Source organism: Myiozetetes cayanensis, unplaced genomic scaffold (assembly GCF_022539395.1).
Source record: "Myiozetetes cayanensis isolate MyiCay16 unplaced genomic scaffold, myiCay2020 scf5-8, whole genome shotgun sequence".
Taxonomy (NCBI): domain Eukaryota; kingdom Metazoa; phylum Chordata; class Aves; order Passeriformes; family Tyrannidae; genus Myiozetetes; species Myiozetetes cayanensis.
In genome coordinates, this window is record NW_026087742.1 from 20,667,478 (window position 1) to 20,694,270 (window position 26,793).

The 26,793-nt window shown below is 40.6% G+C and overlaps 1 protein-coding gene and 1 long non-coding RNA gene across 2 annotated transcripts in view; one reads left to right on the top strand and one right to left on the bottom strand.

Moving 5' to 3' along the window:
• LOC126648926 (uncharacterized) overlaps window positions 1–26,793 on the top strand; it is a 281,474-nt gene that overhangs the window by 42,570 nt on the left and 212,111 nt on the right. The gene's annotated exons all lie outside the window — the stretch shown is intronic.
• LOC126648925 (lymphotactin-like) lies at window positions 21,439–25,429 on the bottom strand. Its single transcript, XM_050332640.1, has 3 exons — window positions 25,360–25,429; window positions 22,294–22,408; window positions 21,439–21,571 (listed from the first exon to the last, which is right to left on the bottom strand). Exons 1-3 carry the CDS (start codon window positions 25,427–25,429, stop codon window positions 21,466–21,468), a joined length of 291 nt encoding a protein of 96 aa, XP_050188597.1. The 3' UTR covers window positions 21,439–21,465.

A 26,793-nucleotide genomic window follows, 5' to 3' on the forward strand; every position in this document is an offset into this window, starting at 1 on the left:
CACTTTTCAATTCTACTAAAGCTTAAAAAACCCCCATCTCTTTCACTGGGAAATACAAGTTCAGCAGGAACTGTGAAAGAAATATGCTGCAGTTTCATGATTGAAAGGTTGCTTTTCTACCTCAGCTATGATATAATAATACTTTAAAGCTTTCTATTGTTCATCTCCCATCCAGGATAGAATTGTTCTTTGAGGCATAAATTCCTTTATTCTGCTAGGAAGGCTCTGAATGAGGAGAGAAAGCCTGATTTAGGAGCTGAGCTGATAACCAGGAGAGCTACACTCAGTCCCTTGGACTGTCAACTTCAGCAAGTCATTCCTTGGCTTTGTGCCACCTATAAAATGGGATGAGAGATGCGTTCACTTGCTGTTTGTCTCGCCTCTGTAGATTGTGGAACATATGGTGCACGAATTGCCTTTTCCTTGGTGCCAAGGACACCAGGGACCCAGATTGCAGTTGTGGCTTCCAAGACAAGCCATAAACAATAACAGGAAATGAGGTATTTGTCTTGTCTTGGTTTTGCACAGACCTCTTTAAAAATGCCTTTATCTTCCTCCACTTAATCTAATGCCTAGCTAATCCCCAGCTGGGGGCAAGCCACTGAAAAGGTGAAAGGGTCAAAATCTCAGTCTCCCTGGCAAGAGAAAGCTCCTTCTCACCTACTCCTACCCTCCTGACAAGGGACTGCTTCTTTTTTTTTTTGCTGAAACTGACCCTTGACTTGTGAACCAGCCAAGGGGGAGGTACTTGATGGAGAAGAGAGGAGCCAGCCCGTGGGTGTGGTGAGAGTAAAGAAATAGGATGCATAAGGCAGTGAAAGTGTTGGTACTGGAACAGATGTTGAGCAACATGGGAACACAAGTAGGACATACAGGAGTTTTTTCTAGATGAGGAGAAGGATTTGGATAACGCATGTTAGTCCTGTACAGAGTGAATTAAGAGCTTCAGAGTCACGTAGCTTGTGCCACGACTGGCAACAGAATACTTTCACTGAAAATTTCCGTGGGAAAATGCTGCCTTTGAATAGGAAACTGAAGTTTTCTTCAAGGAAAATCTATCTGAAAAACATAAGATTAAATCAGCATTTTGAAGAGAAGCGATGATTTTCATTTAGCTTTGTCTTAAAATACTTTGCTCTATTCCTTGTTTATGAACAAAAAAAAAAGAAAAAAAAATCCCCCAAAAACCCTACCACAATTCTGTTTTAAATTGAAATGGAACAAAAGTCATTATTTTACATCAAACCACAAGCTTAAGCGTGAAATGGGATTTTTTTCTTGGCTTAATAGTTGTGAATAAAGGGTTTTTTCACATGAATTTAATCAGTGGAAAAAACCAAACATCTGGTGTTTCAGCTCCTTTTTAACTATCTCTAAGTTGTACAGTACCATTTAGGCACATGTAATGTTTCTTGACAGTTAAGATTAAATGTTTTGTTGGGAATGAATAGCTGCAGTGCTACACTCTTGTGAGATGCTTCTTGGGTAACCATGGCTTGCACGGTCTCTCTCCTGTTGAATTTGAAGGCATAAAGAAGGTGCAGAAGGACCACCATACAAACAGCACTGATAGGACACTGGCAAATGGGTGGCCTTTGAGCAGCACAGAAATCCTTTTGCTTTATTGTCACCTACCCTCATCTGCAGGGCCTGTTGTTGGTGTAAGAGAAGCAGGCAGCTGCCCAAGTAAGCAGGTTGCTGTGGGCACTAAGATTGCTGCCTGTGCCAAAGCCCTGCAAGGGCAGGCTGCTGCCAGGTCAGAACTGTGGCTTGCCTTTCCTCAGACCACAGCTTCCACCACCCTGACATCAGCCATTCAGCTGGGTCCAACCTGACTCAGTGTATATGGACATCAAGCCTTGGAGCTTGTTCTGCTTGGCTACACAACAGACAGACTCTAAGAGTCTGCTTCTCACTGCATTAGGCAGTGCTGAAGCATTCACCACCTGCAGCTGCTGATCAAAGAAGAGGGAGACTTTTCCATGAAAATAATGCAGATTAAACTGTGCACATTGCCTGAGTCAATCTGATTTTTAACAGACTGCCACAAATCTATGCATGTCTTGCTCTATTTGGAACAGTATCTTCAGCTTTCCTTTTAGAATAAAAAACTAGAAGAAAGTCAAGCTGACAGTAAAAGTAATTCCTTATACGTATATACAGTTTATATAAAATACATTTCAGCAATGTTTGCTGTGTCAGATGGAGAACAGAATTGGGTTTTTTTCATTTACACTTTGTTTTTTTAATTCTGAAATATCAGACACTCTGGAAGAGAGTGTTAGCCTAGTTGTCTCTGTATTGCAGCAACATACAAATGGTTCCATTTTTGGTGCACATCTAACATCAGAATAGACGTCTTTGAGATGTCAGAAAAGAAACTAATTATGGTCATAAATTTTGAACTGCTACCCTGTCTTGACAAATGGCTTGTATAATTGGAAGCAGAAGACTAACCCGTGCACTCTAATCTTGTTAGGAAAAAAAAAGTCATCTATCATCAAGTAAATTTCTCTTCTTGCCAAATGATTGTTGAAATGAGAGTTGTATGCTGTGTAACATTTGCTGTGGATTGTATGGAAATGATAATCCAAAGCAAAATGTGTTACTGTGTTAACATTATATATATGTATAGGAAGCTGTAAACCAAGTATCAGGAAAAAGGATTTAGAATTGAAAAAGTAGAGTAGGATCTGGAACTCTCTCTCTCTATATATACACATATATATATATATACATATATATATACACACACACACAATCTTGATATTCTCGTGGTTGGAAACAAAGGCTGTATCTCTTAAAATTGAAAACTATCTGGTGTGTACTTGGATAGGAGCCTTTTCACTGGCATCCTTACTTCTTGTCACTGGTAGTAATTTGTCTTCTCTCTCAACCTACCCCAGACTGATGCAAAAGAGAGTTTATAGACCTCATGTGTCAGGAAATAACCAACCTTTAAGTGACATCTAAAATTGAAGACTTAGCCCTGGTTTTTATAATTTCAATCCACTCATTCCTTCAAAGCTTTGTGTTTGCTGTAGTTTTGTAAGGTCTGATTGGCCTGGTATTTCTTGTTTCCTCTCTTCAGGCTGTTATGGATGTGAGTTAAGCTTGAATCCCTTTTAATCCAAGCTTCTCTCCCTCATGCTTTTGTTATCTCTATATTGAACTGAAACCTGTCCACTTAAAGAAGTCCCTTTTGGAATTGAATGTAACAAGTTCTTTGGAATGTCACAGTCACTTAATATGTTTGATGGTGCTTTCTAGAAGATGGCTTAAGCTGAAGCAGAGTCCTAATGAATTCCATACATTTCTGTTGTTGTTTGGAGTTGTATAAAACCAGTTGCCCCATGGGGATCTGAGCCTTTTGCACGAGAAGGTGCATCTTCTCAATAATCAGAAGTAGCTCTGGGAGAGTCCTTTCTCCCTGGCACGTGCAAACAGTAAACTCTTCAATCAGATCTATTAATTTAAAGGCTGTCTTGAGGTGGTATTTTTATAATATATCATACTTTTTGGCCAAAAGCACTAGGAAGGAATGGACCTTTGATGATGTTCCACTGAAATCTAACTAGAAAATTCCTGACTCAAACATTTTTTTTTCAGTGAAAAAAATGTTATTTGTGACAGTTCATATGGAATGGCTACTTTCCTCATACTTGTTTCCTTTTCATACAAATTACACACGTGGTGCTACTTCTGTCTCTAGTTTGCGTTTGGAGAAATAGCCTTTAAAAAACCAGTGAATATTGAGCCAAAAGCCAGGTCTAAAAGTGTAGCCCGGAATACAATTCACAAGTGGTTTTAGGTTTCTTTGGTTTTTAAAAATCTTTTCCCCCTCCCCTCATGGCTGTAACAAAGGGATTTGGGGCAGCAGATTCCCAACCTTGCTTATTTATTTCTGTCTCTTGGAGCTCTAGCAGCTAAGCTCTGATAAATCATACTGCAGCAATTTGAAATGTTACCTTTCCCTTGCTGTTCATTGTGCTCTCAGAGTGCTGGATTTCATGGTTACATAACAGTACCAGCAGATGGGTGTTTTTGTGTCTTGGCTACCCCAGCTTGGTCTACAAGTCTGGCCTATTAATTTGTGTTTCTAATGAATACAGGCCTGCACTGCTTTGCTAGGCTGGGAACTGCAGTGCTAACCACACAGATGCACCATTCTATGCTGGTATAAAGTTGGTGAGATGACAGCAAAAATAGAACAGGCCAACTCTGTTGCTCCTGTCTTGGACTTGGTAGTCTTGAGCAGGCTGAAGGTGGAAACGCTGTCAGGTGTTGGGCAGAGTTGTCTTCAATCTTTGCCTGTGCAGTTTCATGTCAAAGTGGAAAATTTTCTGCTCAAGTGTATGTGTTCCAAAATCTTTACTTCTAATATGAGTAGGGGCTAGAGATTTAAGGAAGAATCTTGGAAAATATTCATGAGAAAATGAAAAACAATTACTTTAAAAGCAAACTAACAAGAAATTCAAATGTTACTTGTGCATTTTGCTGGTTCTGTTCTAAAGCAAAAGATAGTTTGAAAAATGGTATCTTTAACTTGGATCATTGTCCATGTATCTCATTCTTCTAAAATACTTAAACTAGTATTGCTTAAGACTAAACTTAGTTTCCTGAACAAGGTTTGATTTGTTACTTATACTGCAGTGTTAAAGTGTCCTGTCCTTCCCCACAATTTTTTTTTTTTTTCTGATAAGACTGTACTTTCCTAGTCTTTTGTTTGTATTTCTCTGGAAATCAGAGGAGGATCCCTCGTGATTGAGGCCCAGAGTCTTCAAAGTTGTTTCTGTGGTCTCTGTTCTATAACCTTGCCTCTGGAGCCTTGTACATGCCCAGACATCCTTAAGTATATGCCTGACTTTTGCACAGCCTCAAAAAAGACACGGAGCTGGAGAACAGCGTGCTTAAGTACTTTTGTTCTGGGAGTCCTGCGGTACCACTGCTTTTTGTAGTCTCAGCTCACACAAAGCTAAAGCTACCAGGAACCACTGAGTGGTTTTGGCAAACCTGAAGGGGAGCAAACGTATTTAAATTTACAATTGGCAAGTTGTATGCTCAGCCCTAGGCATGTTCTTTACCAAGTCAAACATGAAGAATAGAGCAAAGGGCTACTGATAGTCCATGCTCTGCTGGTTTCTCATGCTGCTGCTTTTTTTCTTTGCTTTTTTTCTTTCCCATTAACAATTGTAGAAGAGATCTTTCCAGCTTCTCTGACCAACTCATAATGGTTTCCTTAGAAAGCTTTCATTAATGCAATGACTGCTTTTTGCATACAGAGAATGTTTTGCTAGTTTTAATATTCATTTTAATATTTTAACTATTTTAATGATTTTATCTGTTCTTTCTTCCCTCTGTAGGGTTTCTCAAAGAAAGCAGCAAGCATAGTGCTTATTTGATGAAACTGAATCCAGTGCCTGCTTTAGGGATGTGCTCACCCACTCAGTCTTGCTCCTGGCGCTACTGAGATAGACGGGTTCACATTTTGTGTAGTGACATGCACCATGACTGCTCTTCCAATAACCCTTCCAAACCATCCTTTCCTCTGGGTATTGTGTATGGTATGCAGTTTCAATAATAAATAACACTGGCACAGGACATGGGCTGCTGCAGGGTTTGCTGCTTTAATACAGACAAACCAATTTATGCGTGGCTGAAGTCTGAGGCAGAAGGTGCCCAGCATCAGTAGTGACCAGCCTTCAGCCGTTCTCTTTAGAGGGCTGGGTTTACCTTTGCCTCACACCTACTGCTCCTGGCAGTGTGCGTGTCTGTGCCTTTCCCAGCTCACCAGGGGCCATGCTGTCTTACAGGGAGTTACATTACCTGATGTAATCTTGCCTTTTAGGACAACTGTTCCTGCAGCACAGAAGAATCTCTGCCTCTTCCTTAGATGAGACATGCAACAAGCATGTCCTGATCTCTTAGAAGCAAGAGGGAAGGCACAGTGTACAAGGGTACATTGGGTGCTGGATACAATCAGGACACTGGGGCTCAATCCATCTACAAGGTGTTCTGGAGAGCATGAGGAGAGCTAAGCACCCCTTTTTGCCTTGTGCTTTGAGTAGAGCTTGTGAGAAGACTTGAGCTCACACTGTATTTATTTCTCCTCCTCCTTCCTTCTGGTTTATCTGTTCTCTAACACCACACTGCTTCTCACAGAAAGCCAGACTGACCTGTGAAACGTGGGGACTGATGAGGGCTGAGCAGCAAAGACTAAGAAAGGAGCTCAGGGCTTGGCCTTAAGGTTTGTTTATGTTTGCTTTTGCCTTGGGCAAAGCACAGTGTGGGAAGAGGTGGATCTAAAAATAAGAAAGATGGGAGCTTATGTGAAATGGGAATAACTAAAAAGAGGGTGTCAGGGAAAGCAGCAGAAATATATAGGACAGCATCACTTGCTTGAAACAGAAGGTGTGGTAGGAAAACTAAGGTGAAAGCAATCACTAAAGTCTCCTCTTCCTACATCATCTTACACATAATTCTACACAAGACTCACCTTGTGTTCACACAAAACACAACCTATTCCTGTGGGGTTTTGTGTAGGTGTGGAGATCCATCCTCAGAGCTGCTTGCCACTTAGCTAGCTCTGCTTGAGGAAAGGGACAGTTGCCAGGAGACAACTAGGGACAGATAAAAAACTAATACTGGGTTGTAGTCGTACTTGCATCATCTCAGCATCAGGAGAGGACCAGCTCAGCTCCTATAAGAGAAAATGTGATAATTTCTCAGGAGATTGAAGAGATATGCTGGTCTCCAGGATAGGCCAGAGGTCTGGAAAACGTAAAGTACACAAGTCAGCACTGTGACCTAGTGCTATTTTTTTGGACACCATTAAAATATCTAAACCCCATTTTAATAGTGGGGAAAATCTGCCTATTTTAATAAGATTATGAAAGCTTTTAATGAACATGTACCGCATCTGGAAGGGCTAGAGGGAGTAAACTTCAGATTTCAGGGCGTGGAACGAGGCATTTGCTGACAGGGCTTTAAAAGAAGTCGCAAGAGAACAAGAAGTCCTGTGAACCTGAAACAGACTGTCAAGGGAAAACACCCTTGCCTCCTCACTGAAAAAGCTCAGAACAAAAAGCCTGAAAATCACTGTGCAGTTGAGAAACCCATTCAACTCCTTCGTGGAAAGTTAAGCTGGAATGTCAGAAATGTGGAGGTCTTCACTAGCTAAATCTGTATTTAATTATAGGCCTAATGTACAGGTGCATGCTGTGGGCTGGTTTACAGCTTCCAGGAGGCTGCTGTTGTCCTTTCTGGCAGTGCACAGTGGTAAGAATCTCACCCTGTATATATGAATGCATGTAAAATGTATCTGTAGCTATTTATATAAAATGAGGAGGAGGCTGAAACCATGCTGGTTATTTCTGAAAACTCTTCTGAAACAAATCAGCTATGTTTCTGTCTAGATAGTGTGTATATGTCTGTCTAATATAGAATTTATTTCAAGTTGTTCTTCAGAAAAAACTGTTGTTTTAAAAACACTGCCCTCACTGAGGATGGGGCTGATGTCTTTTTTTGGAGCCATGACTTATCAATGATTTTAGTTGCAATTTGGTTATGTCATCTGAGACAGGATGTTCAGTTACTGAAAGTGTATATATAAGGACAGGGAAGGGGAGGTACTTCAGTGATGTAAGGAATTTTGTTATATACTTGACAATATTTGTTTGAGTTTTCTTCATAAACAACATAGTAGAAGTTGGTATTAAGTAACACTTCACAGTTTCTGAGATCTTCCTTTAAGTCATGGATTTCCATTTGGCTTGCCACCTTAGAAGCAAAAATGAAAGAAAAAGTGGTTAGCCACCTTATCTGGAGGCAATATGCATCTTTAGTGAGTGCAAAAATGGTCTAATGAAAAAAGTCAATTTATCACTTTTTTTGACTTTTTTTTTCCTTTTGAATTTTTAAACTGAAAAAAAAATAATCACATGCAGAGACAAAAAATATTAGCAAACAGCTTTGAAAAAACTTCCCTTGCTTAAAACTGCGGTGTCCTTTTCCAAGTCAGTTCTCATTCAAATCAAGTCTTAGACACCACTGAATCAGGACAGTTTTATGTCTGATTCACATGGAATCCCAATTCTACACACAGCATTAGGTGTCTTTTTGGAAGTGTAGTATGCCAAAGCACAGAACAATAGAGAATCACGGAATATGTTGAGTTGGAAGGGACTCACAGGTATCATCAAGTTCAGCTCTTTGCTCTCCACAGGATCAATCCCAAAAGTGAAGTCCATGTGCCTGAGAGCATTGCCCAAATGCTTCTTGAGCTCTCTCAGGCTCGGTGCTGTGACCACTTCCCTGGGAAGCCTGTTCCAGTGCCCAACAATATCCACTGTCAGTCCTTTACAGTTAAACTAACTTTTAGTTTTCTTCCTATTGTTACACATGTGTTTGGTCATCATACTCTTTTTCAATTTAGGAGACAATTCTATTCTCTCAAGTGGATGCAGATACAAAATTATGTGAAAAAATACATAGAACTGGTGTGTAAATGGACTGCTGTAGGTTCTTGCATTACAGATTAGAGGCTTCTCTTCAGCAGCTCTTCTCTGGAGATACCTGAGACTTGATGTATGTTTAGAGAATCCACTAAACAGAAGGAAAGGAAATGTTTTATCCTACTTGAACTACTTGTGTAGTACTTAAGATATTTTTAATTAGACATATTGTTATATAAAGCAATAATAAAGACCAGAGCATGGCAGATTGGAGCCTTTTCCAAGACTCAGGAATGACTTGGAATGAAGACTTTTGCTCTGTTCTTAGGCCTAACACTTACTAGTAGTTCAACAACCAAAGTGTCACTCAGCTTCTGTGTCATTTTACTCATGACATGATGACAGGTCAGATTTATCAATACCTAATTGCTGGAGTTATCATGAAGTCTTAACAGATGTTCATGATGCAACCAGCCGCTCTCAGGTAGGAAAGGTTATCAAAATGTAAAGTTTTTGCAGCTAGAGGCAGTGAAAACTCAATATTATTGACCCTTGGGAAATTAAAAGTTCAGGAAACAGAAGGTGGGAACAGAACTTTCTCTACGACTAAAAACGTTTTTTCCATTGTGAGGAAAAGAAAGTTGAGACATTTTATTTGTTTATTTGAAACATATCACATCTTCTCTGGGACTTTAGATCTAGGGATTCTCTGTTCTCCTGCTAAGAACTGAAGAATAGCTGTTACCCCTTGGCATGGAAAGGAGATTTAGTAAACCATGATCCCAAAGGGTTCTTTGGGCTTTCGGTCTCCTAAGAAGGCCTGTGTAGCCTTTTGAGCAATGTTATTTCATCTGCTTCCCTGATGTCAGGGACCCCAAAGCTTTCACAGTGTGAAACTGTGGGTTTTCCAAGTGCGCTGCTCCAAGAGAATGGCAGGACACATGGGCTGTCCGGGGGCCAGGCCACACACAACTCGTGCATGATCTGCTGAGCCAGACTCGTGGATGCTTTGAAGAGTGACTGTTTTCCCTGCTGACCCCATGGCAAGGGCAGCAGGCACCCTAAGAAATCAGACTGAAGAGACAGTTATCAGCACTTCCCCTGTCCTTAATGCAGCGTCACCCACTGAGCTCCTAGTGCTGTGTGGTGTCCTCTTAAAGCCTTGGGACATTCTCAGCTTGCAGGAGTTTTGTGGGAGCCTGTTGGAGTTCTTGTGGAGTCTCTTGAGAGTCTGTTTGGCCAGCAGGAAGGAACTACGCACAGAATCAAGAAAAGCTGCTGGGAACTCTGACATTTCTATATTGAATTTTTGTCTTAGGGAATCACACTTTTCTTTGTTAGGAAAGATATGTCAAGGTGTAATTCCAGTTTTGGAATTGTGCAGCTTCAAGTCAGTGTGCAGGTGTCTGTTAGACAGACTGACTTCAAGACAGCTCTGCTACCGCTCCCTAGCTCAGCATCAGGCTCTTAGCATTTCTGTCTCCACCCTGAGTTGTTGCTAGAGAACAGTTTCACACAGCTAATGAATTTCAGTGCTCATTAATTCTTTGTGCCTTTGTTTTGAAGAAGTAAGCCATGGCATTTACTTCATAAGCCTTACAAATGCTTCATCGGCTTGGAGATGCTTTGGGTGAAAGATACCCAGGCGACTCAAATAACAGCAGTAGAGATCTATTGTACCAGAACTCATAGCAAACTCATTTGGTTATAATAAAATTCTTTGATTTACTGTACTCTGCTAAACAATTGGAAACATCAGGATATGAAGGAAAACAGTGACTGACTTGAACTGAAAATGAGAGAATAAAAAGCTTAACTCAGCATTGATTACAGAAATAAACATGGAGAAGAGACTTATCTGCCTCTGGCAAACAGCTGAAAGGAATATTTCAAATAAGACCTTTCTTTCTATTCAGCAGAAAGAGTCTTATTTACATTGTTAGCTTGGCCTCTCCCTGATGCTCATTGTCTGGTTCCAAAGGGAGAGAGCATTATGTTTGCAGTCCCCTGAGCTCATCTGGAAAGTGCATGACACTCACAAGGCAAGTACAGGCTGAATGTTATCCTTGGCTATACTATCCTACTTTCTCCACTGTGAAAGGGTAAGGATTGTCAAGATTGCTATAGAAACACTCTTGGCATCTTTACTGGTACAGCCCTTGGCTGCTTCTCCTGCTCTTTCTGCCTCACCAGTTGGTGACCACAGAGACTATTCCCATGTGAAAAGTAATTTTATTCTATCACTGAATATGGTGGTCTTGAGCAGATCTGGACTAAGAAGCCTAGAACTTGATGTCCTCTCTCTAGAGAGCAGTTCCAGCCTGAACATCTTCAAAACTAGCCTTTCCTCTCGGGATTTACTTCAGCTTTAATGGGTACCAGCAGAGGATGCAAGAAGGCAGGTTAATCTAGATCTGTGCTACCTGAACTGTGGGTTATGCAGGTGCTCAGAGGGCTTTATGAATCATAGAAAAAGCTGAGCAATCAGCATCTCAGTTCATCCAGAGAGTGACTGTGTAGGGAGGTCAGTTTCTTCTTGAAACCTTGTAATTCAAAATCTTTTAAACAAGTGTTTTCAGAATGAGGAACAGAAAGAGATTTAACAGTTTAAGTTTAAACCTGTGATTTTAAACTCAGGAATATGTCCATTAGCCAAGTTGGAAGTTAGCAGGGCATCTGTCTTACGCTGAAGAATCTGGCCTACAGTAAGGAGAGACATTCCTTTGCCTGTCTGGACTGGGTTTATAACTGAGTTACAGTTAGCTCTGTGAGTCTAGCTGATTTGATCTGAGGTCGGGAAGAGAGATGGAGTAGCTCACATAAAAATGCAATCTCATGCAGTATTATTTCATTCCTGGCAGTTCTTTTCCTTCTTGTCTTACCTTGCGGTATGTGGAAGACTACTGACTCTACTCTGATTGTACCAGCTTGCATTTGAAGACTTGGAAGGATGACTCTGGATGAAGGACATAAGAGTCTTGTGCAAGAGTGGTTGCCTCTACCCACCAGGAGCAGAAGCAGAAAGCCAGTCATTCATACACTGCTGAATAAATCCACAAGAGAACTTGGCAGAGAAAAGAAGCTTAAGGTTAGATGATCTGAACAATCTCAAACTAACACTGCCTGCTCCCTCCCTCCCCCCATCAGATCTGAATCAACTCTGCTGAAGTCTGGAAGTGCTTTCCAGTAAACCACCTTAGCAAGAGCAAAAAGAATTCCCATGGGAGTAACCATGCTAAAGCAACTGTGATTTTTGGCCAGTTAAAATTATTGGGCCAAATTCTGCAGGTCCTTCATCTGTATTCTGCTGAATTACTACTGGCATCAAAAGGAGTAATTTTGCTTGAGTAAAAAGGATAGTGGATGTATCGTGCTGCTGGATTGAGTGAGTGTGTCTGGATCTGTTTACTATTTGACTGCAAGAGAACCAGCAACACTTGTCTGCCACATGAATGAGCAAGAAGCCATGACTTCTGTTTGCCAAGTAAAAAATCACAGCAAGGGAACATGTAGAAGGACTTTATTGTGCCCCGGAACCACAGCTGAACTGAAAGATAAGAATTAGAAAAATAAATAGGACTGTGTGATTTGTCTGCAGTTTTTTAAAAAAGGGACTGGCAGCATTTTTTAAGAATGCTAGGAGACTTGGAAGATGTGTGTTTTCGCTTGTGTTCATCGCACTCTAGAAAACTCTCTCCAGTCTCTCTCCTCCCTCAGTGCTGCCTGTGAGGACTGCTCTGGTTAAGAGGAGCAAGTCCCATATAGTGCCAGATTGGTGGTATAGCCTGGCAGAAGGGGAGGCTTCATGGAGTCCCTAGAATAAGCCTTGCTTACTCCAGCAGAATTACAGGATAGGGCTTCTTTTGTTTATTGTGAAACAGTGAGGGCAGATAGGGACTATGTCCATGGGAAATTTATTCTGAAATAATAGAAGAGAAAGGGGGAAAACTTACTACAGCATAAGGCTCCATAAACTGTAGTTATGCTTTACTCCAAGTGTCTTTATCTGATGGCGGGCTTAGACAACATAGGACATTCCCATTGCTGTTCTATATATGAAAGGAGCTTGGATTCCTCAGAGGATCTTAATACATTTGGCAGCTCTTTCAAAGCTGTAAGGAAGAAATTGTATCTTAGTTGCTTTGGTAAATATATTGTTTTAATTGACTCCTAGAATTACAGTCATCGTAGGTTTAAGAGTTTCCTTTTTTCCTTTGTTTACCGAGTCCTCAAAGGGATGAGCTAATTATATTACAGCAAATTCAAAGCAGCTGTGTGTATGCCCTGTGCAGCTCTTAAACATTTGCTGAAAGGTATAACAGGTGGTAGCTGATCATAAATAATCCTTTACTCTATTAAGTTAGGTTTCAAAGTTGCAGCTAAGTTGTCCTCTGTCTCCTCTCCCTGCTCTTCCATGAAGATGGTGTGGGTTTTTCGGAGGGCAGTGCCTGGTGGGCCTCAGGACATTGTGCTGAACACTGAAGCAAGTAAGATAATTTCCACAGTTGTTATCTGAGTAAAAATGAGGTTTTGTTGAATCTTCCCCCCAACCACCCTCGTGGCTTTGTTCATTGTGGCTTCTCTATTCTGTATTTTCCCCTCCATTAGCCCCCTTTTGCCAGCCCACCACTTTGTCATATGTGTAAATGTCAAGTGGCTTTAAAAATGAATCAGAACATCATTTCTGTTACCCTTGGGTGTCTGCCTCCATCTCTGTACTTGCCCTCTAAAATGCTCTCTGTAATTACTTGGTATGAGCTAAGTTGGACTAATTTAGTAACGTAGAAGCGTAAAGTAAATTACTGGAACTTATTCGGTTCCTCAGCCAGATTTCAAACTTCTCACATATTTTTCCTTAATTGTAACAGCTAATATGTTTAGTACCTCATCCCACACCATATTAGCATCAATGCCAGGATTTGTGAGGGTTTCCAAGAGTATTTTTCTCATTTTTTCTCAAACTAGGCCAAAATGCAAACTTTATAAAAACAAATTTACCTCATTTACCAGGAAATTAGTATTTGTGATTTATTTAATTTTCAAGCTTTTAAAGACATGTTAAAGTTTACATTATCTATAAACACATTCTATTAAATTATAAAAATTACAATCAAAATCAATAATTATTTAAAATATTAAATTTAAATATGAAATGCAAATATAGACAGATGAAACAGCTAAACCTCTCAAGATTTTTGTGGGATTTCCTACTTATATTTTCAACCCAATAGTTTGCTAAGGTGAACATGAGTTTGCAAAATGTTTTGGTCTGCCCGAGACTTCTTTTTTTAATTTCATCAGAATCTCAGCTACCAAATGTCATCTTCAGTTATATGAGCAGGCTTCTTTACTGGAGTGAAATAATATAATGATGTGGCTTTAAGGAGCTGGTTTAGCTTGTTCAGTGAGCATGGATTTACTCAAAGGGCTCTGGAGGCCTCAGAGAACTCAAACCCCATCTTTCCATCTAATTAGCAATGTGCAGTATAATGCGTACATTCCCCAAGCACATGACATAGTTACAGCTGTGTGGCTATTAACCTCTTATAGTATTTAATTCCCAGAAAATATAAGCAGAAATGTGGGGTTGAATGGAGCCTGTGTTTGTTCAGAGACTTTCTTGCTGCCTAGTGATTAACAGGTTTGGGTAGTTTGAGGTGCAGATGGTGAGTCTGCTGTTTCTTGCTGTATTTGATGCCATGTTTAGTCACCTGCTGTAGGTTTGTACTGTCATTCATGAATAGGTTTAGGAGTGACTGTTGCTCTTGAGAGTGCAATTGGGAGACTGGTTTGGAGTATAACTTTAGAAATGGACATGGCCTCGCAGGTTGGCTTGGGAGAGACCATGGCCCTGAGAATAAATTTGGGGAAGCATTTGGGGCTGGCCCAGAGGGTGAGCTTGGATGTTGATGGATTGTTATGAATGCATTTGGAAGATGGTGTGTTCTTGGGAGAAGCATCAGGAGTGGGCATAGTCTGTGGAAAAAATGCAGTCTTTGGTGCATTTGTCTTGCCTTTTGCACATATTAGGACTGGCATATGCAGCTCTGTTGGAAGGTCTTTTTTTGACTTTTCATCTGATATTTCCATGCACCTTGCTCCCACTGCAGGTCAGTCCCCATATAGATCTTGCGGTGTGCTGCAGTAAGGAACCCGCAGAAGAGGAGCAAAGCCAGGCAGCCATTACACTTCTGGTTTCTAACCCAAGATTTGCTGTAAATATTATAATGAGGCCTTTTAAATTCATTTGTCATCACATATTCTATACAAAATCAGACAGCAATATCACTGTTCATACATTGTGCATGAGTATAGTTTATATAATCATACTTGTGCAATATATGAGCAGTTGGTGTTGTTGCATGCAGCTGTGAACTACTCTGGGATGTCTCATATGCAGCAAATAGCTGGGGAACAGCTGGAGGAAGAGTTACTAATCTAAAAGGTAAAAGTACCTGGCAAAAAACATCATCTGTGCTTATAAAAGAGGTGTGTTTGTGGAGCATCACTAAGTACTGCTAGTGGGGACATCTCAACGTGTTCCCCAAGGACAGACCACTGTTTACACAGGATAAAAACTGTGCTCCCTTTCTCTCCAAGCATATAAACTGTAGTGGTTTTGTTTTGGGTGCCAACTTCCAGGATTATACAGAATCTATAACTTCTGTATGCACAGCAGTTCAGCTCTAAAAGGGAAGGTTAATTTGTCTTAAGGTAGGCATCCAAAAGTAGAAGCCACCTCCTCTTCCCCCTGCGATGCAGTTTTGAAAAGAAGGAAGTGTAACTGTTGGAAGGCCAACAGCTTGGTCCTGACTGCTGGTGAAGTAATGGTGCTCCCAGTCATCATTCCTCTCTTCCTATACAAGTGTATTCTGCAGAGACAATGCACTCTGATGGAGATGACAGTCTTGGCAGCTCTTACCAAGAAGCTCATAGTATCTGTGAGCAGGTTCTCAGTGCATGCTGCAGGAATCAGCCTTATAACAGAAACTGGGAAATGCCATGAGCACCAAGATCCACATTTATAACTTAATTTATCTCCTTTTTTTCCTCCTGTAATTCACTTTTCTGATCTTATTTTTGCCTTTTCACCCTACATCTGCTTCCCACACTCCTTTGGCACTATTGTTCCTGACTGTTGTTCTCTCTCCATTTCTTCTTTTCATGACAGGACCAATCCATCTCCACTCTTTTTACTCCTTGCAATTATTTTGCCTCTTATAAGGTATTGCTGCCTGCTGTGCCTTTAACACTGTTTTTTTATAAAAAACCAAACTTGCCTCCAACAGCAAATTCCTTGATAAGTATCCTTACAACATAGTCTCCTAACCGTACTTTTTGTCTCCTTTTCACTTAGTTTTTGGCAAAATCTCTCTTCTTTAGCAGGTTAGTCAACAGAACTATTAGCTACCTTGGTTACTCTTCTTAGCCTTGTCACCTCTGCATAGCCCTTGTACTTAACAACAAAAAATCCCAGGGTGTTTTTCTACAAACATTCTTCTGCAAGTCTCTCTCCCCACGTGGGAATGTTTTATAGCAAATTATCCCTCCCAGAAAACAGAAGTATTTGGCTCTGAAAATCTAATAGCAGTGCCACAAACAAGGAAGATAAAATATAGAACTTCTCTTCAGGAAAACATTGTGAATACTGGGCAACAGTGATCTAAAAGTGTTAAATGCACAGAGTCAGAAATATGACTTCATTATATAAATCACTTTTACCCATTTGACTTAAAAACTGTTTTTGTTTCCAGTATCCTCACAATTACAAGGTATTTAGCAAGCTAAGAACCCAACCAAAAGGTAACATACATTGTCAGGGGGCTGACTGATAAATGAGGATATTAGAAGATTAGGTCTACATAGATTAGAAAAAGGCAAAGAAGAGGTGAAATACAAGTATACAAAATGAAAAGGGAAAGACTGTATCTGAAACTGACTTGGGAATCTTCACAGAACATCATTAACCCATGCAGCTCATTACCATAAGGTATCAATGAGATTAAAAGACATTATCTATATGGCTTCAAGATTTCACAGTTACAGGAAAGCAAGTAAGATTTCTAAGGCACAGAAACTCTCCTTACATTATTTGAAAGTTGGAAGGCCACTGCTAAGATGAATCTTTTATTAGGTAAAATATGCTGTAATTGCCTTCAGCAAACTTTCTTACTTGTTTGATCGGATGAATCAGCTTCGTTTGAGGATGAATTCTAAACTCATCAGATTGTGAGTGCACTGTGTTTGGGAATTCTTGTCTCCCTATTGGCCTGCAAATTTGCATCTCACTTTGTGCACAGTGAAGATAGGAAGCTGACAGATGACCAGAATACCTGTGGCATGAGTTTCCTTGCTGGTGGCTTCTGTGTTATGGCAGAAAAGAAAGGGATTTACACAAGGCTCCTTTCCTGGAGTTTATGTACTGTCGTTCAGTTGTCAGCAATGGGTACATATGTAGAAAACTTAAATTCTGGCGGCAGTGAACTATGTCTTTCTTGTCCATTATCTGTTAGTAGCCCCCACGTGACAGCATTTCCTACTCAAACCCTGTTGTGGCTGAAGTTCTCAGAAACAAGTTTTATTTTAGCCTGTTCCAATTTAGCTACTTTTCTGATGTACTGTGCTGTCTACATTTTGAACACTGTATGTAAAGAGCCCCACAGAGGCACAGAATGACACTCACTTTCTGACCAACAGACCACTGACAAGGAGATGACGCTTCGAAGGAAAGCCTCGTTTCGTTAATGAAAGTGGGAATGAGGTGCCCCGACCTCAATGGCTGTGTATGCCAGTGGCTTCTCTCACTGGTATCTTTAGGAGCAGCTCTAGCACGTCCCTTCTGTGGGGTGGAGCTTCCCAAAAGCTTAATGCTTTCTCCTGACCTCCAGGGAGCCTTGGGTGATACCACAGAGCTTTGGCCTGGCTGAGAGAAAGTGCAGAAGACACGCCCTCCCCTACAGAACGTGACCATCACCACAAGTCACCTTGTGAATCCTGCTCTTGAGCAGGGGCTCTGTTAGGCAGCCACAGGGAAGTCTGTGGGGCTTCAAAGCGAAACACCTTTTAAGAGTTTGCACATATGTTTGTGTAATTCCACAATGTCAGCTGGAGGCCTGAGATGTCTCAAATGGTTTTTGTGGTGCAAAATCCCACCTAGCTATAGTTCTGCTAAAATCTTTAGCTGTAACCACAAAGCTTCTTTCTAGATTTTCTCTAGTTTAAAAGACTGAATTTAGACATTTGTGTAACTTTTACTCACTACAAGTAGTCATGATAGGGAGGAATCAACCGGTTTGAGTTTAAAGAGTGAAGTTAACCCCAGCTATTTCAAACAATAAATCTGAGCCCAAAAAACTTATGCCTTAGAGTAAGTTTTTTGTAATCATATAACTGATTGTATCCAGTAAGCAATGACCACTTTACTTTTTTCTACCATAATAAAAATATAGAAATGGAGATCTGTGATATTGTGCCAATTTAATTGCTTAACACATTTGGTATCATTACAACTGTTCTCCTGAGCAGACAAGGTCTCCCTCCTGAGAGATGTTGATGCAAGAAGGCCTTAATAAACCAAAGCTGAACTGGACAGCACCTCACGAAAAGCAGCTCAAGGATAGGATAGTACCAGATGATTTCGCAACTCTTAGCATGGCAGTTCCTGTTCAGGGTTTGTTTGTGGGCAGGTATGTTGACTCTGGAGGCAGATTGGAGCCCTAACAGTCATTTTCTTCTCACACTACACAGAGAGGCCCTAGGCAATTACCACTTGAGAGTTTTTGTGAGTCAGTGTTGTCCCACTGGGGAAAACCAGGGTAATTTGCTAATGATTTCAGAGCAGTTGGGCGTGTTAGAGCTGGCAACACGGTGGTCATTAGACAGCAGACGGTAAGGAAGAAGCAGGTATTTTCTCCACTGAGAAGCCTATAAACCCCTTGTCTTGCACATGTATTCACATGTGTCCATTCACGTTTTGTGCACCTTTACAGTCACTTTCTTTGACACCAATCTCTCAGACAGACTCCAAGTGCTAGTGCTTAGTCTTACAGCAAATCCTTCTTCACCCAATGCTTCTTGAGGAAACTGTAACCTCACAGTGGAACTAAAAGGCTCAGAAACCAAGAGGGAACAAAGAAGTTATCATGTTTGTTTCAGGCATTACAGTTTCTAAATAGCTTTTGAGGTAATTTTTTCTTCACTTTTTAGGGACTTAATGCAAGAAATATTCCATATATACATAATAATCCACCCAAATCAAGTGACAGCCACTGCACAAAAACGAACAATGAGTCATTAGTAGAGCAGGACATGAGCTTGTATTTTTGGAGTCCTTTTCTTCTGCCTTGGTGACAGGACCAGCCTCTTTCTTTGTATAACAAACATGTGATAATTTGGTCTAGACTCTTTTATTCTAAACCACAGACAGACAGGAAGGAAAAAATATTCGAGGAATGAGCCTGCTGTGCAACCCCATTTTTTCTGTGCTCTCTTTAGAGGAACAGAGTAGGGGCAAGAAGCAGGCCTTGCAGCAGAACATGCTCTGGAAATATCTTAAATAAGGCCCAGAAAGCTGGAAGGTTCATTTACATTACAACCCCATACTTGGTTTTGGGATAGTTATTTACTCTTTCATACAACAGTAAATGGGAGAGAAGGTAAACCATATTATGACAGCAGAATATTTTTTAAATCATCTGGGCAGAAGCTGTAGGAGTAGTCTTTGTAGGTCTGTTCCTTTCTTTTGAGACCTTCTAACCAAACTACAAGTTGTGGGTGGATAGCATGGGGTGGTAAATGACAGACAAAAATAGCTCTCAATATGAGAAACTGCATGGCCTCTGTGGCATGCAGTAAGGAGAGTGAACTATGATGAAGATGAACAGATATAAGGTATTAATTGCTATGTGATGGTTAATTAATATATCCTCGGGTTGTAATAGTCTTAATTAAAAAAAATATATATATTCACTTCAGCAAGATTAATTTCAAGATATGATACTGTTGAGAATGAGCATAGGCATTAGAATTCTGGTGCTGGATAAATTTGATCCATGAAGTTGATGATATTCATCTGAGAGAGCTTACCATAAAAATGCTTTTGTAGGGGATCTGGTTTTGTAGCCTACTAATAGTGTAATGAAGCTGAAGGGAACAGAAGTGTTTCTGCTATCTGTAATATGAGGATCTGGGGCCTTGAGATCAGCAATTCAAAATTAATGAACACAGTTTATACATTGCCATACTCCAGTAACATCTTACCCTTGACATTTTTTTCTACCTGGAAAGCCCTTCTTACAAAGTTTGTAGCAACATCTATTTTTTTTTTGCCTAGTGTTGTTCATATCGAGAACTTCAGTAAGGAAGCATCACTCCATAAAATGGAATCTCAGTAGCCTGCCTTGGCTCTGTTCTGTAGTGTAAAACATATAGTCATTCTTCTTTTCCCTGCCTCAGCAATAGCACTACTTAAAATCCTGACTTGGATAATGGAAACTAAATGCATTTCCCTACACAGGACTGACAAAATGTGAGCCACAGGAGACAGATTCTATCTGCAGCCTTGACCAAAGCAGGGGAGTGTAAAGACTGGCTTTTAGAGCAATGTGATGTTTCTATGTGTTATTTCAATGGCATAGTTTGGAAGTGCTGTAATTCCATGAGTATCACTAAGAGGTTATGTGTGATGAAAAGCCCATAAATTAACTGCAGTGCAGGCTAAATACATGTGGTAGGAGGAGAGGAAGTTTGTTACAGGAGCACATCTACCTCTACCTCTCCTCATCCCCTCAAGCTCCTCAAATGCCATTTTTTTTTCTCTTGCTGCCCAGAGCTCTTCCATGTCTGCTTGTGATAATGCGGGGGTCATCCCAGCATGGTATGAAGTTTCTTTTTTAAGTACCTGAGCTTTTGAAGAGGTATTGTCTGAAGTACAGGCTTTACAGCTGTAATATGGTGTAGAAAGCTCAGAATCAGATTATTTTTGAGCAATCTGAATCATGAGCTGGCAGTAGTGTCAGCTCTAACTGACTTGCCCCTAAGTTCTCAGATTTGTGCTGTCATCTTTGTATCCATTTCGACAGTATCTGCCTTCATTACATACAAGCAGACAAATGCACCACTTCATTCAAGTTCACAGTAGCTTTATTAAAATTCAAACCCTTCTGTTTGCAGCATACATCAGATAAGACATTTATATGTATTCCTACAAGTTTGTGAAATACAGATTCCAGACATGGTTTGTTCTTACTCAGAGAAAAGCAAAGGAAAAAGCAAACCAGTTGTTTCAGGTTTGTCTAAAGTGAGGATGAAACTGAAGTAACTTCACAGATGTCAGTGGGTAGAATAAGTCTTCCCCAGGACAAGACAGAACAGGCTTATATTCCTAGAGTTACACTGAATTACTCCTCATCATCCCTTGGTGAGAGTATCCCGACATCATTGTAAACTGAGCTAATGCTGCAATAGTGTGTGTAAAAATAGAAGGCCCAAGAATCTTCTTCTCAATATTGCACTGATCAGGTGATAGCCTGAAGAATGAAATTAGTCTGCTTATAGATTATATAGATATGACTAATCATTAAATTATATAGCACCTTCTTAAAACCAGCACTCAATGCAGAACATTTTGATCTCCATCAGGATGGAGGTCTACACTCTTCCAGCTCTATGAGAGGTCAACTTCTTCCCTCCAGTATGTGAAACTATCTGTCATTCATCCTTGAATGCCAGACTGGTTAAGACAATAAGGAGGGAAAAGTATGTACACTGACTTTTAAATAAATATTAGCAAGCATTTCAGAAAACAGTGTAACAGAGTTCAGCCATAAAGTGAAGAGGTCAGCAGACATTTAACCAGTGATGAACAGATTCTGTGAGTTTGTGTTTGTTCAGAGATTTTATTACCACTTAATAAATACGAAATAAAAGCAGATGCTGAGGTTCTCTTCCCTGTTATCTGCAGCACTGATGATGATTCCAGCTGGTTGGCCTTAGATGCTTATCTAGGACAGGATTATTTGCGTTTGGCAGGGAGTTTTTCTTTTATCTTCTTCATAGCAGTCTGCACCCATTTCTGATCAGCACTTACGCAGATCTTGATACCATCTCTAGTGATAAACCTATAGGAAGAAAGAAAGCAAACCAAGCAGCCATTACATTCCAGCCTCTAAACCCAGATTTGCTGTTCTTGGTTTTCATGCAGAACATGGGGAAAAATGTGGTTATACCATATCAAACTCTGGACTTTGTAGATGTTAGCTGGAGCAACAGAAGCAAGTGATGTTAGTTCCTATTCATGGCATAGGTATATATGTAACATACATGTCATGTGCATATATATTAATATTAAAAAAGGAGCATATCAACTGTTCTGAGATTTTAGATGAAATCATGATGAACATTTACCTCCTAGGAGTAGATCCCAGATTTGATAAAAATGCATGCTAGTGAGCTGCAAAAGAGCAAACACAGTTCCTAGCAGGAGTCAGAGTTAGCCTATATTCTTTCACGTGATCTTTCCCCATGGCTCAATTCAGTGCTCTGGGTTTCTGACTGCTCCACCCTTGCTGAGACTTGCTGGCCACCAAAGATCTGAGTGTTCAATGAGCTTTCTGCCAATATCCATGAACAGCAGACATCTCCCAGCTCTCTGAGGCCCACTCATGTCCCCTCACTCCCTCAGCTGTTGGGTGAGTCCTTCATGGCAGGACTGGAAGGGTGACCTGAACTCAGCAGATTTGGTGAGTTGGGCCATGAAGTGTCTTGTGATGCCCCTTCCCTTTTCATTGGTAAAGTATTTGCACAGGCAAGTCTGAAGGTGAACAGTGCATGAGGTACTTACATGACGGCATTTGCTTGAGTGTGCTTTTCATAGCCTACAAGATTTCGGATGTTCAGTTTTCTTGTACGCAGATTTACACAACGGGCTTTGCGCATGGACTGACTTCCAGCACTCCCTGAAAGGGGAAGAGTAGATAGATGGAAAGGGGAATAAATGCCATATTTATATTTAGCCATAATTACTTAATAAATTATGAATTCAAGAAGGTGTCCAGTTGTAGTTAGAACATGAGAGTCTCATGATTTGCAGTCACTATATCTCTTCTACAAGAGAGCTTAAGCTATTTTTTGTGATGCATCCTACCATCTGTAAAGTGTTATTGCTCTTTCAGTCAAGATACTAATCTTTACTTATTCACCTGAACAATTGTATAATAATTATGCCCCTAGGGAGTCCCTGCCTTCTTTAGAGGAAAAGGTATATCTGGGTTTTTGTCAGCTGCAAATAAGTGTCCATATGGAGTAGTGCTTAGAACTGCCACCTCTACTGGGTGGATTTCCATATGGCATCTGAATGTGCATCAGTAATTCCCCCTACTTTCCACGTGAGGAAAGGAAAGCAAGGCTAGTTCTCTCACAGTGGACATCCAGATGTAGTGTTGAAAATAGTTGTTGAAAGAAAAGGAGGTATATCTGCCAGAAGGACTAAGTACCTATATACCTTGGTATAAGTCTGGTTTCACAGGGAATGGAGTGCTACTTAATCCTAGCTTTCCTCAAAGGTTTCCATACCACTGGGGGAAATGGACTGGTGATTAATAAAGAGGATCATGGCATTGGTGTAAAATTTTTTGGTCAATTGGTATCTTACATAATGATAACTCAAAATGGGAGCTCATATAAATGAGATGGAGTATATGGATACATATGTGTGTAAGTCTCTGCTTGCTAGTTTTGGGTTTTCTCTCTCTCATGAAAGACATGTTGGGGAAGTGTAAGTGTAGAAGACACCTTCAGAAGAGCTGTAACGAGATTAGGGTTTATTTCCCTTGAAAAAGCTTTTGTGACTGAAGAGAGAGGTATCTTTCCTAGAGACAGTTTTAGATGTTTTCTTCTGCATTGCAGAGAAGCTCTGCCTGGTATGAGAAAAGATAAGTCCTTGGGGACAAGTTTGAAGGACCCCACAATGAAGGGGGCGGGGGAGGCAGAGACAATGAAAGCCCTAAGAAGAACAGAAGGTGTGGCTGCCTTTTCCTAGGCCAGGTGCAGATATGTGGTCTTGACTTTGAAAAAAAATTCTCCTAAATCCTTCCACAGCCTGGTATTTTGGTGGTACCTGAGTACCTTTGACCCTTACAGGAAGGCATGAGGGGAGACAAAAAGAACACTGCTGCACTCTGAGGTTTCTTTTTAAAGAATTTATCGACAGACTGACTTGAATAAAGTCCAAAAGCTGTTCAGGTGCACCTTGCATAACCTCATTTTCTGTGAGTTTTTCTTTGTTTGAAATTGTTGGAATAGCTGAGACAAACACACATTAGCCCTTGGAGAAGCTGTAGCATAGTCAGTGCACAGGTACTGGCAGAGTTGCTAATTCTTGAGGTTTTGTTTGCCTGAAGGTTTTGATGACTCTTCTGATCATGCTTTAATCACAAGTAACACAATGTATTTTTTTTTATGCTTCATTTCAAATACCTTACTGTCCCTGTCTGGTTTTCAAAATGTGGCATCAAGAGAGTTCAGAGATATTCTAGCCATTCTTACTCATCCTGGAAATATTTTCTCTGCTAGTTCACTATTTTCAGGGAATGGATGCAGGGAATACCAGCAGAGCTTCTCTAAGCCTGGGAATAAAACCCCAACTGCTCTGCACCTGAAAAGCTACCAGAAAGAATGATGAAGAAAACAAATACACCTGAAAAGTTACGCTTTTTCAGATGTATTTGTTTTCTTTATCATTCTTTCTAGTCCTTTTTCTACTGCTTGTAGACCAGCTCAGTGGGCTTTTTCGGCCTAGTTGATGTTTATGGTAAATTCTACAACCTGGAGAATGACACTGGGAACTGTCAGTCTGTGAGGCAAACCCAGGTGTTGCCAAGATGAAGAACAGTGTCGTTAATTTGAGAAAGCGTGTGATCCAGCTATAGCACGCTGGGTCAGCATACTCAGTGTGTAGCTTCCTAATGTTGTGAATGCTTAGCAGGTGTCAGTTTAGTTTTAGTGTGGTTTTGTGAAGATACCATATCTTTGTGTTTCTCTCTGCATGTTTGTGGGTTTGCATATGGCTTGCATGAGTGTTTTTCTGTGATTTTTACATGCTCGTTTGCATGAATTTGATTTTATTTGTGATAAGAATATGTGTGCTTGTGGGTATATCTCCATGTTTTCCATGATCTCATAGCCTAATCCAAAAGTCACTGACGTAAACACCACTGTAGAGAGACTTATTTAAAGCATGGCTAATAAACATGGCTCATCTCAGTGCTCATAAATGGTCTCAATTAAGATGTTAAATTGTATGGTTTTATGAAGAGAGGGAAATTGTCTAAATCCATTACTGCCCTTTTTAGTTTTTGTTCCTGGTTTACCTGTCTGTACCAAAAGATTTGTCTAGACACAAGCAAATAGGCAACATGTGATCCAGGACTGGAAGAACTTTTTTAAATAGGGACATTAGAAGGATTCAAGCTATACAGTTAAAGAAACACAAATAACAAATAATACTATTCATATAAAAGTAGTGTATCTGGAAAAAGAAAAATGTACATCTAATTCAGAAATCATTTTTCATAAAATGTTGTTAATCTCCAGTACTCATTGCTATATGGCATCAGTGAGATTAAAAGACATTGTGTCTTCAGGATTTCATGATTTTAAGAGAGAAAATTATAGACAGAAAGCCTTTAAGTGCTCTAAGGCACTGAAAGTCTCCTTCCCTTAAAGCAGAAGTCCACCATTAATTGTCAGGACATCAGATGAAATCTCCCATAAAGCTGCCTTTCTTATGGTTCTGATCTGGATTTCCTATGCGTTTTATCTTATAAATCAGCTCTGTCTGAGAATGAATCCTGCCCATCAGACCACAATGTGGTGCAATTCATGTCTTCCTCTGGGACTGCAAACTTACCTTTTGCTGTGTGCACAGTGAAGATGCCAAGGCAGAGGATGACAAGGATAGCTGCAGCGTGGAGCTTCATTGCTGGTGCCTTCTGTGTCAAGGTGGAGGAGAAAGTGGCTGTTGTCTGCCCTCTTTCACAGAGTTTATATATTGTCATTCAGTGGTCAGTTCTTGGGTTCACTTTTGTGGGTGTCATGGAGGGCCTGACTGGGAGTGGAAACACTGAGTGTCAGTACTTTTTCTGGTGACAGAGAACCACCTCCTTTCCCCCCATCCTTCACTAGCCCCCCTGTGAAGGCTTTTCCTGCTCAAACCCACTGTGGTTGCACTTGCTTCTGTGTTGTGAGTAGGGTTTATTTCAAGCTGCAAAAAGTGAGAGCTCTTGTTCTGTAGTGGAAACCTTTCAGAAAATTTCCTGTCCTTTCACACCTCGATTTTGAGACCTTTAGCTGAGCCACACTGCAGAGGCACAGAGTAACATTCAGTTACCTCTGACCAGTGGACCACAGTAGGGGGAACTGTGAGCTAGGATAGAAAGGAGGATGGAAAGAGGAACGTCTTGGCTCTTTCCAGAGTGGCTGAGGATAGTTGGTCACGTTAACGTGGAGCTTTGGAGGGATATCACTGCTATTTTCCTGTGAGTGGTGAAGGTTGTCAGAACTCTTGTGTTTGCTCTGTGATTTGATATGGCCCAAGCTGATATCACCATGTGCTGGGAGGAGCAAGAGTGAACACACTTTTGCCTACAGCTCCAGATCTACTAGATCTCCTGCCAATCAGGCATTAGTACAGTGGTCTCAAAGAGGAATAAGATTTTATAGAGGGTAGTGTCAGACTTGTTTTTTGTTGTTTAGTTTGTGGTGTTTTGTTTGTTTATTTTTGGGGAGTTTTATGGGTGTTTGTTTGTTTGTTGTGATGGTGTCTTTCTAGCATAAAGAATGGACCCAAGAAAATAACCAGAGGTAATTATAGAAAGAGAGGCAAAATTTATAGAAAGGAAGAAAAAATTTCATTGCACTTCCATTTAAACATGCTTTTGATAGCAGGTCTGTCAGCTTGTTACAATTGTACCTCTATCAAAAGTGCCCATTTTTGCAGTCTGTGCCAGCCCTATCACCCAGGTTTAGGTGTCCTGTCCACATTGTGGCAGGGTGGTTTGAATGGGCAACATTCCCACATGCCAATGGTTTGGACCTGCAAATATTCTTCAGGCCAGTTGTGGACATCCAGGCCACACAGAAAGCAGCACCTGAGCTGGCATCATGATCCAGAGCATTTGAGCAGAGATCCCCTCTCATGCTTTACACTCTGCAGCCTGGTAGAAAAAGTCAGGCTTTGCTAGGCCCTTGGAGATGCAGCTGGTCTTGGTGTGAATAGGTGAGCACTAGGCTGCCTGATGCCTGAGATTGTGACAACGGTGTAGAAGAGCTGTCAGAGCAAAGT